The sequence below is a fragment of the Felis catus genome, chromosome A2 (genome assembly GCF_018350175.1).
Source record: "Felis catus isolate Fca126 chromosome A2, F.catus_Fca126_mat1.0, whole genome shotgun sequence".
NCBI classification, from domain to species: Eukaryota; Metazoa; Chordata; class Mammalia; order Carnivora; family Felidae; genus Felis; species Felis catus.
The window spans coordinates 7,446,758-7,465,494 of record NC_058369.1 but is presented as its reverse complement, the minus strand read 5'-3'; the positions used below and the strand labels follow the sequence as shown (position 1 = coordinate 7,465,494).

At 52.7% G+C, this 18,737-nt stretch overlaps 1 protein-coding gene across 2 annotated transcripts in view; it reads left to right on the top strand.

Moving 5' to 3' along the window:
• Positions 1-18,737, top strand: part of OLFM2 (olfactomedin 2) — a 60,271-nt gene that overhangs the window by 39,862 nt on the left and 1,672 nt on the right. For both annotated transcript variants that reach the window (XM_006928398.5, XM_023245077.2), the window contains exons 2-5: positions 15,520-15,669; positions 16,996-17,142; positions 17,624-17,843; positions 18,176-18,282. In XM_006928398.5, the coding sequence (XP_006928460.4) occupies positions 15,520-15,669; positions 16,996-17,142; positions 17,624-17,843; positions 18,176-18,282 (624 nt within the window). The remainder of the gene's footprint in view (positions 1-15,519; positions 15,670-16,995; positions 17,143-17,623; positions 17,844-18,175; positions 18,283-18,737) is intronic.

The following is an 18,737-nucleotide window of genomic DNA, read 5'->3' as shown; positions in this document are numbered from 1 at the left end:
GGTAGGGAATGATGGAGGCACACACAGGAGGGGTCCATGATCTGTCTTCAGGGACAGAGAAGCTTCCCGGAGGTGGCGATGTTTGCTCTCAGCCTTGAAAGATGCACAGAGTTGGGAGAGTCGTAGGGTCACCTGTTGGAGAGTAACAGAGTAGAAACACCAGCATCTGTATAACCCCACAGACCTGAGTTTGCGGTTCTAGCTCCACCACCTAATACATGAAGAAGCAGCATTGTAAAAAACAAAAGAAACTGTAGAAATGTTTATTGAGCACTTACTCTGTGCCAAGTGCTGTTCTAGGCACCGGGGACATGGTAGTGACCAAGATATGAGGTGTTTGTGCTTGTATGTTTGCTTCCTCGTGGAAAGGAGCCATACCAGCCAACAAATTATATATAGCATGGTGTCTGCCATGAGAAGTGCCAGACAGGGAGATGAGGACCGAAAAGGGCTTCTTTAAGGAGGTAATCAGGGAGTGCTTCCCTGAGGTGGTGACTTTTAAACTTGGCTCTTAACTATGGACAAGGAGGATTCAGCATTATCACTGTTCCTTCAGACTTACTGTGGGGCATGAAATGGGACAGTTGACTTAGGCAAGTGCTCTGTAAGTTTGTAGCTTGGTAGTTAAGACAACTTTAGGGAGAGGCAGCATGGGGCCATAGTCCTGTGGGCTTGTTATTTACCTGGTGTCCCTTGGATCTGCTCCTTGCCCTTCCTTTGTTCTCTGTATTGCGGGACAGTTGACCCCTGAAAACTACATCTCCCAAGTTCCCTTGCTCACTGGCTTCCTGTTGGGTTCAGCCAATGGGAGGCTGTGGTGGCAGTTGGAGGTGGGAGGAAGAGAGAAGCCAGAGGATTTCTCCCCCTGTTTCTTTGCTTCGGGCGGTGGCTTTGTCTCGTCCCTGGGTCCAGCTCCCGGCTGCCATCCACTCAGGCAACCACAATTCCTGCTTGGTGGTCCCTGCTCCTGGGCTCTGGTAACACCCCTCCTCCTTTTGCCCCTGCTAACCCTGAAGTTTCTCGCATTTACTCTTTTTTATATCATTTCGCTTTCCCCACTTCCTCTTTCAGCCTTTCTGGCTCCTCTGTATCACACTTGCCCTGTTGTATTCCCTCAATGGAACCATCTAGCGTGGCCTCTGTTCCCCCTCTGTTCCACAGCAGTCTCTGCCACTTGACTCTTCCTCCCCAACCTTCAGTTTATAACAGCCTGACACCACACAGCTGTTGTGAGATGAATGGGGACAATACTCTCAGTAGCTGAGCCTACACGGTCCCCACTGTGTAGGGTTTGAAGCTGTGCACACGGACACTCATTTACGTCCACAACAATCCGACGAGGTGGGTGCTACTGTTAGCCCTGTTTTACAGATGGGGAAACCGAGGCACAGTGAGGTTCAAGTCACTTGCTCAGGGTCACATGGCTAGGAAGTGGCACGAGGGGGGGTCCCTCACACAAGCATTATGCATGTAGAGTGCTTGGCACACAGGCAGTGCCTGGCAAGGCTGATGACAATAATAATCATTACATGTGGAGCTGGTCTCTGGTTAGTACCGAGGCTGGAGGTGATGCTGGAATGCCACCTGGGACGGACACCACAATGCATGCTGATTGAAGGCTCTTCTGGGACTGGCCACCTGGCAGAACAGTCTTCAGGATCCTGCTGGCTCTCGTCCCAGACCTGGAAGAGAAGGGGCAAAGGGCCTCTCTCCGGCAGCTTTGGCTGGGAGCAGCTGCTCGACGCTTAGCTGGGATCGATTTCCCTTCAAGTGGCCCATTCTCGCTAACAAAGGGCTCCGGTGACCCCGGTGGCTGTCGCTGCCCCCTCCCCTCTGAGAGGGGGACGTGTCTCCCGGCTAGAGCTGTTTTCTGTCTTTGAGATTCATTTCTTTGAGAGCCCTGGAAAACTCACAACGATGGGCCAAGTCAGCCTTCCGATGTGCTCATCTGGTGAATTTCTCTGCCTCTCTGTCTTGCTCTGGCCAGTCCGTCCTCCATGATGTTCCTGACCAGATCCTTTCCCTACTCACACATGGTTATGGGCTGAACCGTGTCCCCCCCACCCCAGACTCTCTCTCCTCTGCCCCCCTGTCTCCTGTGGCTGCCGTCATTGGCCAGGCTCCATTGAATGCTGGAGGGCAGGGGATTCTGGGAGGTGAGGGCTGGAGAGGTTAGCCTCCCAGAGCACAGAGAGGAAGGAGGAGTGGGGCGAGAGGATCCGGAGAGACCAGCAGAACACCCAGCTCACCTCCCGCCTCCCAACTTGAGCTTCGGCACCTCATTGAACAAGTTTCAAGTGTGCCACACGTCTTCCTACCAGAGTGGAACTGACACGAGGGTGGGGATCTTTGTCCCATTTGCTGCTGTGTCTCCAGTGCCTACAGCGTGCCCAGCACATAACAGGTGCTCAGTAAATACTGGTGGGATGCACAGTTGCTCTCTCCCCTCCAGGTCTTTGCCCACACTGTTCCCTCTGCCTGGAACCCCCTCACTCACCCTGCGGAATCCTGCCCATTCATACTATTTAGCTTTGGCTTCTTCCAGAAGGCTGTCCCTGAACCCTCAAAACCAGGCTCCATAGCCAACCAGCCTCTGCTTACAGCACCCTGTACTGCCCCCAGCATGGCACTCGCCAAACTGTTTTATAATCGCCCCTTCACTTGTCTCTCAAATATTTTAGCTCACTTACCCCTCAAAACACCAACATTGTCATCACCTCCCTCCCCTTTGAGAGATAAACAGACTGAGGCTCAGAGAGGGTGAGTAATTTGCCCAAGGTAACACAGGGCCAGGATTTAAATGCAGACTGTCTGGTCCTCAGATACTGAGCTGCCTTTTTGTGTTCCCTGTCAGCACCTATTCGCTTATTTTTATTCTATGATCAATTTCATTGCACTCGTGTATTACATTGCCTGTGTTAAGCCATTCGAATATATTAACAACAATCTCAATAACATCTCACTACCATTCTTTTCTTTTAAGTTTATTTTGAGAGAGAGAGAGAGAAAGAGCAGGCAGGGGCGGGGCAGAGAGAGAGGGAGAGAATCCCAAGCAGGCTCCACACTGTCAGCACAGAGCCTGATGAGGGGCTTGAACTCACGAGCCGTGAGATCATGACCTGAGCCCAAACCAAGAGTCAGATGCTTAACCGACTGAGACGTCCAGGCGCCCACATCACTGCTATTCTTAACCCCATATTACAGATGGGGAAATGGAAGCTCGGGGTGGTTGAGTCACGTGCCCAAAGTCACGCAACAAAGCTGGAACTTCTACTCAAGTGACCGGCTCCAGAGTCAGAGCCTTCAACGACTATGTTCTGTGGCCTCACTTTGGCTGGAGGAATCGAATGCCTTTGCGACTCACTCTTTGAAACCCCGGAATGTGTGTCAGAGATGCAACCAAGTGGCAAAGGGTCTGAACCCCGCATTAACTTGCCGCCCGCAGGGACATACACGGAGCCCGTGGAACTGGGTTTTCAGGCAGTCCCGGCACCTGGCTGCCCCTGTGAGTTATTAGCTGGCAGGTTGGTCCCTTGTCACCTCCCGGCCACGCTCTCCAACCTTCAAGGTTTCCTCCCTCCAGCCCCCACCTGGGAGCCTCGCAGCAAACACCTCCATTTTGTGCAGGGGCGTCCCTGGCGGTGGCATGAAATGTCTCAGCCAGCCACGGAAGATAAATTTCCCCCACGACGACCTTTTCCACGCGCCGACGGATTGATTTCAGAAATCCATCCCCGGCCAATGTGCCGAGCCCCAGCCCCCGCCGCGGGCGCTGATGGCTGCAAATTTATGCCCAGTCCAGAAATTGAATTCCTGTAAGTCGAGGGAAGTGTCGGAAAAGCTCACCCAGGCTCATTTTTACTTCTGACAAACTTCAGGCGAGAGATTAAACCCCAGCCAGTGTCTTCCAGCAGCAGGGGCTGTGGTGGCGGGGAAATGACCTCGATGGGGGCATTTTTCTCCCATCCCTGCTTTCAGCTTGGCCTGCCAGGGCTGAGGAATAAAAAGCAGTCAGACCCCCAGGCCTGGGCGGTTAAAGGGAATTTCCATCTCTGCCCTGCTGATGTTAGAAAAGGGGCATGCTCTGTGTACCCGAAGGCAGGCCCCTGGGTCCCCATGGCAAATACTGAACCGTTCAGAGGGATGGGAAAGAAAGCTTCTAATTCGTCTCCATCACCAGCCAGCCTCCTGCACCAGCTCCTGAGGCTGGCTCAGTCTCGGCAACTTTGTGGTTTTTTTTTTTTTTAATGTTTCTCCATTTACTTTTGAGAGAGAGAGAGAGAGACAGAGCGTGAGAGGGGGAGGGATACAGAGAGAAAGGAAGACACGGAATCTGAAGCAGGCTCCAGGCTCCGAACTGTCAGCACAGAGCCCGACGTAAAGCTCGAACTCACGGAACCGTGAGATCATGATCCGAGCCGAAGTCAGCCGCTTAACTGACTGAGCCACCTAGCCACGTGTGAAATTCTAATTAAGCTTCCTGGGCCTGGGACCGAGAGGACATCAAAGTGTGGATGATTCGCCCCAACCCCCCACCCTGCCCCTGCCAGAGACCCAAAAGCCGGGGAGGGAGAAGCAGAGAAATCGAGTGACAGATCCGGGAAGGAAGAAACCCAGCCTGCTATAAAGATCTCTCTCACTTGCCTTGAAAAACGAGACATCTGATGCAAATGTAGCCGCTTCTATTTGGTACAAAACCCCCTAAATATTAAAGAAATAGATCCTTGATGTCTACAAAGAAAGGATCAAAAAGGAACCCTTCTGAAGAGAGAAGAGCTTTTATTTCGCTCTGAACTTTTCTACATCTAGCCTCTGGCAGAGATGCCTACAGAACACGGGGTGTGGGAGAATAAAGAAATGATTGCCATTCATGTATTCATTCATTTAGGAAGTGTCTGTGAAGCAGCTACTGTGTGCCAGGCATCGGGCTGTGTGCCAGGAAACCACAGGGAGAAATCAGGACCCGGTTTCTGCCCTTCAAAGCACAGGGGCATGTGCAAAGTCCTTGACCACTAGTCCTCAAAACTGGCAAGGTCCTGAGAAACAGGGAAAGACCGAGAAACTATCACAGAACGGAGGAGATGAAGGAGCTGTGATAACTAAATACAACGTGAGACTCTGGGCCAGAAAAAGGACATGAGTGGAAAAACTAGGGAAATCCAATAAAGCCTGGAGTTTAGTTGTAGTGACACACCAGGGTTGTCTCCTTCGTTGTGACAGGTGAACCGTGGGTATGTAAAAGGTTAGCATCGGAGGGAATTGGGTGGGTGGCGGGCATATGGAAGCTGTCTGTCCTATCTTCACAACTTTGCTGTCAATCTAACATTATTCCAAAATAAAAAAAAAATTAAAACTAAGTCAGCAGGGGACATGGAACTATTCTAGAACATTGCTGGTTCTGTGGGTTGATATAAAAGTTCCTACCGACTGGGCACACACTATATGCCAGGCACTGTGGTTGACTCTTGACATGTACTAACTCCTTGTCCTGATGACAACTGTGTGAGGCCTGGCTTTTATGATCACAGTGTTTAGATGAGAAAGCAGAGAGGTTAAGGAAGGCACAGAAGGATTGGGCTACTTGCCCCAAGCCGCACAAAAAGGAACAGATTAGAATTTGGACTGAAGCAGCCTGTGTTGTAAAACTCTATGACTGCCTGTATTAACGTACTAACTGTATTACATGTATTAACTGAGCAGCTATTATTCTCTTCAGGGTCTGACTAAAGAAACAAATCTTTGAGGGATTTTATGGATTTTAATATGGGGAATTGTTTACAAACATGGTGCAAGAGATGCGAAACTAAACAAGGGATGGAGATGAAACCCAGAGATTAACAACAGCAGACAGCCTCTATCCCCCAGGACTTGACGTCAAGTAGAAAAGGTGATACAAACAGAGCTTGGGAGTGGAACTGTTGGCGGAAGCTTAAGCCACAGAGGAGATGTAGCTATGGCTATAACACAGGAGGCAGCAAGGGGGGAAATACCCCTGCTTATCCCTTTGTCCCGCCCTCAGATCATCCATGAATTCCTTCCATTGGCTGCATCTTCCTGGAAGCCAGAGGGCAAGGCAGTGTGGGAAATGTAGTTCCCAACCATACAGAGCAGGGGCAGTCATCAAGCAGCTTACGCTTAAGTGTGTTTGTGTGTGTGTGTGTGTGTGTGTGTGTGCGCGCACACACACACGTGCGTGCACTCAAGAGTCAGAGGACATTTTTAATCTCCATTTTACAAGTGACAGAGGCCAAGTGATCTGCTTAAGAACTCACAAAAACTCAGGGGAGGCTGAGAATTCATCCAGGCTTGACGGGGCAGGACTAGTGACTAGCTTTATATGGAGGGCACCTGGAGCTATGCAGGGTTCAGTGTGGAGGTGACCTGTTGAAAGCCAGCTCTGGCTTCTCTGGGGAGAATGGATCAGAGGTATAAGTCTTGAGGCCAAGCTTCTATGGAGGGAGAGACTTTTCTTCCCTGAGCATAGTGACTAAGCAAGTATTTGAGAGTCTGAGAGGCCAGCATCCAGATGCGAGCTTGGATACTTACCAGCCCTGTGAGTTTGGACATCTGACTTTCCTCTCTGTGCCTCAGTTGTTCCATCTGTAAAATGGATCTGGTGTTAGTGCCTACCTCATTGCATGAGGGGAGGCTATAAGACTTCGTTTTTGTAAAGCAGCTTAGACGAATGTCTTAGTCTGTCCGGGCTGTATAACACAGGTAGTATAGATGCGGGGCTTAAGCAACCAACAGTTACTTGTCCCAGTTCTGGAGGCTGGGAAGTCCATCAAGGTGCCGGCGGATTCGGTGTCTGATGAGAGCCAGATTCCTGGCTCATAGCATCTTCACGTGGTGGGAGGGATAAGGGAACTCTCTGGGGTCTCTTATCAGGGCACCGATCTCCCTCCCATAGGGCTCACCTTCAAATACCTTCACACTGGGGGTTAGGTTTCAACACATGAATTTTAGGGAGACAGAGAGACGTTCAGCCCATAGCAAAGGGCACGCTCTACAAGAGTTAAATAAACTATGAAACCTCAGTGGCTGCTCCTCTCCTTCATCCATTCCACGATTTAAATCCCATCTCTCTACAGGCAGCATCCAAATGCACATCTCAGACCAGACTCTTGATTGCCACCCCCCCATCTGCCCCTCCCCCTGCCACAGACCCCCTTCTCCAGCCTTCTCCATCTCAGTAAATGACACCCCCACCACCCACCCTGTTGTTCGGCTCCCCCATTTTCCTTCCACACTCAGCAAATCCTGTGAGCTCTGACTTGTCTGTCCCCATGACATCTACCCTGGGGAAGGCGCTCATCATGGCTCACCTGAACAACTGTGCAGTGAGCAGCAAGTTCAAAGGCCCTGGGGTGATAAAGACTCAGGAGTCATTGAGGATCTGAAAGGAGGCCTGTGAAACTCAGCAGGCTTAGGAGGGAGTTGGTTCCCTCCCAGAAAGCCCTCTTCAACTAGGGTGTTCTTGAGTGTTGGGGGCGGGGTGGAAGGGACTTACAGTTTCTCAAAGCAAGCTTCTCTGATGACTGGCATGACCCTTGTATGAGAACTTGTAGCCTTGATGCAAACCTCTGTCCATAAGCCCTACTTTTAGGACTGTCTGCAGGGATTCATGGTGGTTCCAGCACAGTCTGGGCCACACTCGGAGGGACGGAGCTGAGTTTGTAAATACTTGCACAATGCAAGCCTTCCTTGGACTTGAGTGGGGGAGGTCAGTCGAACGGAGAGACCTGTGTCTCTTCCTGTATTTCCCAAGAAAGTCTATGTCATTGATTACTGGTCCACACTGGCACTATGATGGCAGAGCCCGAGACGTCCTGGAACATAAGTCCTGGCTTGACAGGGGCTCCAGGGGTGCTGAGGGCCTCCTGCCAAGGCTTGGGGGCCTTCCGAGGGTAAGACGTTGTGCTGTGCTGCCGGCTCGGATAGCCTCTCAGGACAAGGCGGGTTAACTGCATTGAGAGTGAGTGAATGAATGAATGAGCTCATAGTCACCACCAGCCACAGGCTGTCACCGGCAAAGCCCCAGCTGCTTAGGCTGCGGAGACCCAGTTGGCATAGGTGAGCTGATAATGTCCTTAACACCTGTCACGCTTATCACTCAGGGGGGGCATTTGCCCAATACCTTGGGGTCTGACAGGAGCAGTCTGCTATTATCTCAAGCCCTTCAAAGGGACGTGGCCCCTGTCATGGCTCAGACGCGGCAGACAGGCATGTCCCTGATTATTCATCACGGCCCTTCTGCCATCGCGGCCATCAGGGAGAAGCCATGCCTGCTTCTGAGCCTGCCCGGTGTCTCTCTCCAGCCTGACATCACAAGATCCCTGATCCCTCCCTAGGACAGACGGAAGCTAGTTTGGTGGCAGAAGGGGGAATGGATGGTGGACCTATCAAGAAGTTTGCTCTCTGTCCCGCTGGCCAACCACTGTCCGATTATCCAACGAACATTCAGTGTGGCCGGCCCGGGGGATGCAGTTGATGACAAAGCAGACAGAATTCCCCACCCCCATGCCGGTTCCCGTGCAGGGGCAGAGGCAGGCTTTGGGCTAGTGGTCACGCCCGTGAGGTCCTAATGGCCATCGGGCTCAGGCCCTGAAGCAGGACTGAGAAGGTGCGACGTGGAGGTGTAGACCGTGGAGTCAGATGGCCTGCGTTTGAAGCCCAGGACAGTACAAGAGACTGTGACGCTCTGGGGAAGAGATTTGAACCCTCTGCCCCAGTTTCTTCCCCTTACCAAAGGCAGAGAACGGCAGTGCCTGCTGGTCACCTACTTACAAAGTCCCTAGAACGACGCTCGACATAGAGTAAGAAGCAGAAATGTTAGGGAAAGCCAGCCCAGGATGCCTTGAGAGGTGGGTGACATGGGGCAGGGACAGCGAGACTGCTTTTGGAAGAGACATTTATGCGACAGCCCCAGGAACGGGAAGAGTTAGCCCGGCTGTGAGATGGGGCAAGAGTGTTGACGGCAGAGGGTGCCGCCAGGGCGAAGGCCTGGAGGCGGGAAAAGCAGGTGTTCGGGCAAGACCAGAGGACGGGCCAGAGACAACGGCCGTGTCACCTTGTTGCTTGCTGGCGTAGGAGATGCTCCAGGACAGGGGGCCGACTGAGCCACATGGGGATGAGGACGGAGCAAGTGTCTCTGCCCATCTTCCATGAGGCTCACTCCTCTCCAACATCGGCCTTTCAACTCTTCATCATCCTGCAGCCTCCGCCCCAGCTCCACGGGACTTTCCCGGGTTCTTCCGGATCATCTCGGTTCAGTGCCTGCATCAAGGTCAGACCATTTTGACTTCAGGAAGCTAGCAAATTGGCTTTAGAGTCATGAGGGTAATAATAATAAGGGCAAATACATAGCACTTACTATGTGCCGATGACTGTTAACCAGTTGCTCGCACAAAAAGCATGAATTCATTGACGCTTCCCACGAGCCCTATGAGGTAGGTACAATTACCGTGTCCATTTTCCAGATGAGGAAGCAGAGGCTGTGCATTTAACAGAGGTTAAATGACTTGCCCAGGCCAGACAACAAGCGAGTGGCCAAGTCAGGACATAGACCCAGGCAGCCTGACCCCCGGACTCTGCGGTCAACCACCGGGCTCTTCTCTACCATCTGAGTGGGAGTAAGAAACAGCCAAAGGAAATGAGTTGTTTCTGGATAAGTTTTGTTTTCTTTTTTTTTTTTTAAGATTTTATATTTTTTTAAGTAATCTCTACACCCAACACGGGACTCGAACTCACAACCCCGAGATCAAAAGTTGCATGCTCCATGGACTGAGCCAGCCGGGCGCCCCTGTCGTGAGGTTTTTTAACTGGAAAAATATGCAATGTGATATTAGTTTCAGGTGCGCAACAAAGCGATCTGATGATTCTATACATTATGCAGTGCTCACCCCGAGAAGTATAGTCCCCATCTGTCCCCGTCCCACGTTGTTACAATATATTGACTACATTCCCTGTGCTGTACTTTTCATCCCTGTGACTTATTTATTTTAAAACTGCAAGTTTGTGCCTCTTAATCCCTTCACCTATTTTGCCCACCCCCCCTTCCCCCCCCCCCCCCCCCCGCTCCTCCCCAGTGTAAGAATGTTGTCTGGAAAGATCCTGGTGCCATCACAGGGACTCCTTTTTGGGAGGATCGTGGGAGAGATCCTTGCCTGTTCTTGGGACCGAAAATAGTTAAGCTCGCTGCTAAGCAGCTGGTGTGCTTTTGTTTCAGGACACTGGGAACCGCATAAATGACCAGCTTTCCCTTTTTGAGCTGGCTGCTAAGGAACCTAGAGCCAAATTTATGGCTTGACCATATGCTGGCTGTTCGGGTTTTAAAGGGATGAGTTTTTCTTAGCCTAATTTTTGGCTCTGTCTACCTCCTCACTTTTCTCTTTCTTCCTCGTCTCCGTTGCAAAAAAAAAAAAAAAAGGGGGGGGGTGGGGTGGGGGGGAGGAGGTTGAAAAATCTTTCCAAGACCAATATGTGCTCGCTGTAGGAAACTTAGAAGATAAAATCAATCTGAAGATGACGATAAAAATCCCCGCTGATCTCCTGTTTTCACGGCTGCATAGTATTCCCTCCTGCGCATACACCTTACGTTTTGAAATCAAGCCCCCTGCCCTCAAAGAACTGCAGGGAGAAAATTCTAGGTGTCCAGTTTTAAACAGCGCTTTAATGAGCATCGTTGCAGCAGTCATGTGCTTGTCCACACGGTTTCCCTGGGCCAAATTCTTAGACTCGGATTGGCTGGGTTAAATACACAAGGAGAAACCTGGAGGCTGTCGCTCTGGATTGGCAGACGGCCCTCCAGAAACATCTAATTCCTACTCTCCTATCTAATTGGAGCTATCGTGTGGTGGTTTACATACCCTCGTAAACCACTTGCAGTCCCTCTCTGGAACAAGGCAGGGTACAAATAAATATATATGCCCCAAGCCACTTCTGCCTCCTGATTAAATTACCCAGCCTCAAATGCAATAATATCCTTGTCTTATTAAGAGGCAGCCGCTAGCTCTGTTCCTGTTGGGTAAACCCCGGTAGCCAGTGCTCCACGGATGGCTGGCCCGGGATCCTGTAAGCGATCCTTCCGCCCCTGGAAGAGCCAGGAATTGTTTTTGAACCAAGATGTAAGTGGCAGAGCCGTAGGCCGCGATGATGAGCCAGGGTGTGACAGCGAGAGGAATTTTTCCTGCGTGTCAATCCTGGACCTGTCACGGGGGACTGCTGCTTTAATTGGGGCACAGCATCCTTGGTGAAAAAAATCGCAGCCAGAAAAGACGATTTGAGAAGCGGCTCCTTGAGCGCATAGCTTACCCGCTTAGAGCCCATTAGCAGGAATATTAAACTCAGTACCAGCAGCTCGGCCAAGAGAGCAGCTGGCTTCTCCAGTACATTTGCCCCCGCAGTGGTGAGACAGGCCGCCTGACTGGAGGTTTCTGTACCTGGACGGTTCCTGGGCTCGCACACCTGCTGTTATAAGCATTTTTCTTAGGGCAGGCCCTTCTCTACCCCTACGACTGTGCCCTCCACAAGTTCATGACCGAGGTTCTGAGCTAAACCCAGTCTGAGAGAGCTGGCCTGCGGACTCTCCAACAAGGAGCCTTCCAGGACTCCAGTGGGTCCCGGGGACATGAACTTGACTGCGTATTTGAACTTGAACCCGCCAGGCAAAAGTCCGGGTCTCTGCTGTGCGGAGGTTTGGCAGCCGAGCCTCAGGCATTTAATTACATTGCTGCAGAGAACATTTCAGCGAGGTGCGTCCAGCGCAGACAATTATTTTAGGAAAGCCGTGGAGGCCTTCCCTCCTTGCCACTTAAATCTTGCTTCTCTTTTAGAATTCAGTATTTCATATGTTGAGAGAAAATGGCTTGTTTGCTTCAAAGGACACACTAGGAATTGCAGAAAGGAGATGTTAATTATGTTGAACCGGCTGCTTTGTCTCTGCACAAATGAGAATCTTAGGAGGGGGGTGTTGTCCAAATGGCTTGGGGATCAGAGCCAGGGGAACATGGATGGGGGTGCTTAGTCTCAAGTCCTTCCTTCCTTCCTTCCTTCCTTCCTTCCTTCCTTCCTTCCTTCCTTTCTTTTCTTGTTTCATTGTAAAGAACTAGACTTGTCATGAAAGGAGACAAGGCTAGTTTCACATTCTCCTGGAACCAAGGGACAAGGTGTTCTTGGATCGCCCTTCCGGTCCTAGGTCAGGCTCCCTGCAGAAGCAGAGCTGGTGGGGAGGAGTTGAGCGTTAAGTATCCACCTGGGGGGTGATACCGGGAGGAACCAGTAGGAGAAGTGAGCCGGGAAGTGAAGGACTCCCGTGCAGGGTGAGCTAAGGAACAGGGTGTCCCCGTGGGCACCGGGGACACAGCCCTGGAAAGCTGTCTGCGGCATGCATCTCAGAGCTCTCCTACGGGACAGGCCAGAGGGCTACTGGTCTCTATCACTGGCTCCTATGTGTGGCCTCGTTGGGGACTGCTGGGTGGGAGGGGCTTCTGCTGCGTGCCCAGTGCAAAGGCAGAGCAGGCTGGGACTTACATACAGAGGAAGCCTTTGCAGTGGGGGATTCTGGTGTTTCTGTAGTTAAGGCCTGGGAGGCTTGAGTGTTGGCTTCCCGCCCCCCCCCCCCCCGCAATCATACCTGCATGCAAGGAAGGCTGGGTGACTTCACTGCTCCATGGGGGAGGCGTGGACTGTTAAAAAGGGGAGTTCCCCCCAGGGGCGCCTGGGTGGCCCAGTCGCTTAAGCATCTGACTTTGGCTCAGGTCACGATCTTGTGGTTCGTGGGTTCGAGCCCTGCGTCGGGCTCTGTGCCAACAGCTTGGAGCCTGGAGTCCGCTTCAGATTCTGTGTCTCCCTCTCTCTCTGCCCCTCCCCTGCCTGCTCTCTGTCTCTCTCTTAAAAAATAAATTAACATTTAAAAAATTTAAAACTAAATAAACATTCAAAAAGGGGGACCCCCCCCAACCTCAAAAAGCGTGTACATAAATAAGGCACAAAGAATATCTAATTACAATCATTTCAGATGGCGTTTATGAATGGCTTACTTTTCTTATAAATTAGTGGGGGAGTCAGGCTCATCTGTACAATTACATCAGTCGCTCACTTTACAATAAGCTTTAAAAACAAAAAAGACTTCACTGAGTGGGAGAGAAAAAGGTGGGCTATTAGCTGGTGTCTCCAAGATTGCTCGTAACTCACGGTCTGGCTTATCTCTGCTACGGCTCGTGGGAACAGCTTCTGTGGGGCGATCAGTTAACCGCTGTCCAAATGAACAATTATTGTGAGGCTTTGTTTCTCTGTAAAACACTGGGGTTTTATGAGGACTTTTTCCGGGTATGTAGGAACGCATCCTGGATAGGACCACAGTCTTTCATTTCCCACCTCTCCGGCTACCACCCGTCCTTGTTCGCCGGGACCGATGCAGTCTCATTTGCCCTGGTCTTCGGCCCTGGCCCCCCCGTCTGTCCCCAGCAACCGCCCCCCCCCAACCACCTGTGTCTGTGAACACCTGAGTCAGGTGACATCCCTTCTCGTTCAGAACCCTCTGTGGCTCCCACCTCACTCAGAGGAAAAACCAAAGTCTTCCCCGCCAACCCACAGGTCCTGAAGATGCGGTCCTGCCCCCTCCCTGCTCTCACCCCCCTACTCACCACCTTTCGCACTCTGCTTCAGCCACGCCAGCCTTTTCCGTGTGCCCCGAACCTACCAGGCGTGGCCGTGCCTCAGGGCCTTTGCACTTGTTCTTATCTCTGCCTGGGACCTCCTTCCTGAGATATCTGCATGGCTCGTCCCTCACCGGCTTCAGGTCTTGACTCAAATGACACGTTGTTGGAGCCACCCTGACGTTGCAGATTCCCTGTATGGCACTCATCACCCTTTAAATATTTGGCATTTACTTGCCTATTTCTGTCTTTGTCTAATGTAAGCTCCTAGAAGAGCTTTTGTGTTTGGGCATTTTGTTTACTGCTGTGTTTTCAGTATCCAGAATGGAGCCTGACACACAGTAGGAGCTTAACAAGTGTTTGGTCGAACAAAGGAGACCGTACTTCCCTGATGAAAACAAAAAGATTGGGGCTTGTGACTAAGTCTGGTATGTTCTGGTGAAACTCCAGGGGGCCTGATCTGGGGGCCACCATGTTCCATCCTGTGATCACTCACTTCTTTTCGAACCCTGTTGCTCAAACACGTCCAGATATTGATTTGAATTTGTGGTGTCAAAAGTGTCCCCTGTCCTTTCGTTTTCCCCTGGCTCACTCTGAATGTCCCTTCTCTGAGGTACCTCCTCTGAAATCCCAGCCTGACGAAGACCCCCGTTACTTCCTGCACTTTCTTTGGAGCATTGACTGCAGTGAGTGGTTCCAGAAGTATCCGTGGATTTTCATGTTTGATGTCTGTTTCCTCCATCCATGGACAACGGACCAGATATGTTTTCTTTACCCCTCTTTTCCTAGCCCTATCCCAGACCCTATGCCAGGCCTAAAATAGGCACTCACTAGGTATTTTCTAATAAGTGTAGAAAATTTTGTAGTTCCCTGAAGCACATTAGCATTTCAAAGGCTCTGATAAGTCCTGCATCAAAGGAACACGTTTCACGGAGCAACACACAAATTTATTTGATAACTGAGCACGCCTGGAAAGATTGCTAGTGTTCTGAAGGAGCATGGCTCAGGAAACGCAGCCGTGCCTGATCCCTGAATTATATGAGCATCATAAATTGACCTGAAATTTATTTTTTTTTTCCGTTTAAAAAAAAATTTTTTGAACTTTTTTTATTTTGTTTTTGAGAGACAGAGAGAGAGAGAGAGAGAGACAGAGCAGGAGTGGGGGAGGGGCAAGAGAGAGAGGGAACACCAAATCCGAAGCAGGCTGCAGGCTCTGAGCTGTCAGCACAGAGCCCGACGTGGGGCTTGAACTCAGAAACTGCGAGATCATGACCTGAACTTGAAGTCAGACGCTTAGCCGACTGAGCCACCCAGGCGCCCCAACCTGAAGTTTAATTTAGGAGTCTGAAGTGATGCCTTCTATTCAAGGGCTCGGAAGTCTCTGTGAGGATTCTGTCGCCCTCTCGCCATTACCTTATCTGGGCTTCTCAGGAGCAGGGGTGGAGGGTGGGGATGACAACAGTATACCCAGAGTCCGTGTGTCACAGTGGGCTGGGAAAGCAGAGAGGGAGCTCCAGGTTTGGGGATCAGTACAAGTGGGTCTGCGTCCCACTGACGGTTATGGAGGCAGTGCTGTGTGTATGCGAACACGTGTGCGAGGATGAATTCCTGTCTTGTGGAAGGGCTCGAATCCCACAACTCCTTGCCGCGTTCCTGAACCGCCCCCCCCCATACCTGTCTCATCATCTGGCAAATGGGTTTCCTTGAGGAGGGATTGAGATCACATGCACCAGGCGCTCAGCATGTGGTCCAGCACATTCCAGGGCATCTGTCGTTTCCCTGGGTCCCCTTTCTCCCCCAGCATGGGCCGGGGGAATCCCCTATCGGGCTCCTGCTCTCTGACCCCCCGACTTCCCTGCAGACCCTCTTCCAGAGCCCAGAGGAGGGCTGGCAGCTCTACACCTCGGCCCAGGCGCCCGACGGGAAATGCATCTGCACGGCTGTGATCCCCGCGCAGAGCACCTGCTCCCGCGATGGCAGGAGCCGGGAGCTGCGGCAGCTGATGGGGAAGGTAAGAGCAGACCGTGAAAAGCGCTCGGGTCCCACCCTGCCCTCGGCCCCCGTCCAGGTCAGCTGGGGCCAGATCCAGCCGTCCAGATTGTTCAGAGCTGGTGGATAACCCGGCTGCCCTCCAGGTGGATATTTTCTTCTTTGGAGGCGAAGCTGAGCGTTGCGTGGGGAGGCAGCATCCGAGTCACCAGACTCGCCTGCTAAAAAAGTGTCTTGTGTGTCCCTTGGGGAGGGGTCTCACCCTCCAACCCCAAGAGGTTTATGTAAGATTCTATCCCCTTGTGATTGGGGCTGATATAAAACAGTCCCCATTCAACCTCCCCCGCCCCCAGGACGCTCTGATGCCCTTTAGGGACTGACTGCTGTCCCTTGATAGTATCCAGCTGAACTGCTCACTAGTCAGCTCCGATGTCAGTGTTGAAAGGGACCAGCTACCTCTCGTCATCACCCTATAGACGAGGAAGCTGAGGGTTTCGTAGAGAACGGAAGAGACCCTGGTCAGCACTGGAGTCTCCCGGCCACTAACCCTGCAGGATCCTGGCCCTGCCCGCGACACTGGAACTGCCCTCCCCGCCAGTTTGGGACATCCGTGTGGCATCCCCTGATTGTTGACGATGGCTCTAAAAACGTTCTGTGGCGTCGGGGTGGGCGTCAGGCTGTTAGGTTTCTGAGACCTTCCAAGTGTCATGTGAACAAGGGGTTCAGGAGAGTCTGTGTGTTGTGACAAGCAGCCAGGATCGTCTCTGAGTTCACCTTAGGCAGGGAGAAGTGGGAGCTGGGGGTCCTCATTCTGGGTTAGGAGAGGCTGGGGCAAGGGAAGCTGGAAAGTACTTGCTGAGCGTCTAGTTTAGGCCAGCGCCGGGCCCCGCTGATTTAGCTGTGGACAAGCTAGACGCGGGGCCTGCCTGTGAGGACCCCACCTGAAGGAGGCAGAGGGCTGGAGCTTCGAGTCTGTGAGAGGAAAGGGGGCTGGTGGCCGCAGTGGGAGGACATGAAGAGGAGGCAGGTGAGGAGGGGGGACCAGCCCGCAGGGCCCGCAGGGGAGGGTGATCCCGTGTTCCTTTCGCAAAGCTCCCTCTGGCTGCCGGGTGAAGAACTGACTGCTGGGGGCCACAGTGCAAGCAGGGAGATGGGGAGGCAGGGAGGCAGGGGAGAGAGGTGGGAGCTGACGGATCGCCTGGGCGTGTCATTGGGAGGTTGCCGGTAAGAGCAGGGGAGGCCGTTGCCTGGGTGTTTGGCCTCTGGCTCCGTCAGGCCCGGTCTGTGGCATCTCAGGGGGGCTGGGAGGACAGGAGTCTGGCTCTCCCTAACCCTCCCAAGCTCCTAGGTCCAGAACGTCTCCCAGTCCATGGAGGTCCTTGAGCTGCGGACGTACCGTGACCTCCAGTACGTGCGCAGCATGGAGACCCTCATGCGAAGCCTGGACGCACGACTCCGGGCAGCCGATGGGTCCCTCTCGGCCAAGAGCTTCCAGGTGGGTCCTTCTGGGTCAGGTCAGGAGCCAAGGAAAGAATTGGGATCAGCGCCCATTACTTCTGAGAGTAGTCATGTCTGAGGAGGACCAAGGGTAGGCTGGGATCTAGGGTCTAGTAGGGACCAAACGTCAAGAGCCAGGGATGCATCAAAGATAAGGGGTGAGGGGGTGCCTGGGTGGCTCAGTCGTTTAAGTGTCCGACTCTCGGCTCAGGACATGATCTCGTTTTGTGAGTTCGAGCCCCGCATCGGGCTCTGTGCTGATGGCACGGAGCCTTCTTGGGATTCTCTCTCTTTTCCTCTCTGTCGCTCCCCTGCTCATGCATGTGAGCTCTCTCTCTCTCTCTCTCTCTCTCTCTCTCTCTCTCTCAAAAATAAATAAATAAATAAATAAGGCGTGAAGCTATGGGTCAAAGGTTGGGGTCAGGTCTGGGTCAAAGGTCAGGGGCTAGGATCAGTGAGGGTTCCGTGTTGGCGGGCAGGAACTGAAGGACAGGATGTCGGAGCTGCTGCCCCTGAGCTCAGTCCTGGAGCAGTACAAGGCGGACACGCGGACCATCGTGCGCCTGCGGGAGGAAGTGCGGAATCTCTCCAGCAGCCTTGCTGCCATCCAGGAGGAGATGGGTGCCTATGGCTACGAGGACTTGCAGCGGCGGGTGATGGCCCTGGAGGCCAGGCTCCATGCCTGCGCCCAGAAGCTGGGTATGCCTTGACCCTTGACTTTGACCCCTGACTTGCACGCCCAACCCTAATGCCACCCGTGTGCCCAGAAGCTGGACACGGTTTTGACCTCCAACTTCTGAACTTTGACCTTTGACTTCCCTACCCAAGGCCCAAAATAGACCCAGAAACTGGAAATGGCCCTGACTCTTGACTTCCAGTCTCTAACCCTCAACCTGACTCCATCTTGGGACCAGATTTCTGGATCCTCCCTCAGGCCTGGTCCCAGCTCTTCCCGGTTTGATCGAACCGCACTGTCCTTGCCCTGCCTCTTCCCATTCTCCACCCTCATCGGCCCTGTTCCTGCCTCCCAGGCTGTGGGAAGCTGACTGGGGTCAGTAACCCTATCACCGTTCGGGCCATGGGATCCCGCTTCGGCTCCTGGATGACCGACACGATGGCCCCCAGTGCGGACAGCCGGGTGAGTGACTGTGCCCACCCCAGGGGTCAGAGCCTGCGGAGACAGCCTGTGACCACCCACAGGTGCCCAGCAATTCCACACCAATTCTTCTCTTGTAGCCTCAAGTGTCGTAAGATCTCCGGGGCCCTTGACCCTCCCCTTGACTGTCTCGTAACCATCAGGTGACCAAGGGCCTTCCAGCCCTGAAAATCGCCAAGTCTGTTGACCTTTGGACTTCTGGTGGCCCCCATGGTCACGACTGCCTATCACCTCTGACCCATTAACCGGAACCATCCATTAACTGCCCTAGTGACTGATACCGGTCACGAGGTGGCCACTGAGTGTCCCGGATGAGAGGTGGTGAACAGCCAGTGCCTCACGATGATCACTGGCCTCCCAGGGATTATGGAGGTCCAACCGAGGGGTTAGGAGGTTGGGATGGGGAATCACACTTGGATGTGCATCCCGCTGCCACT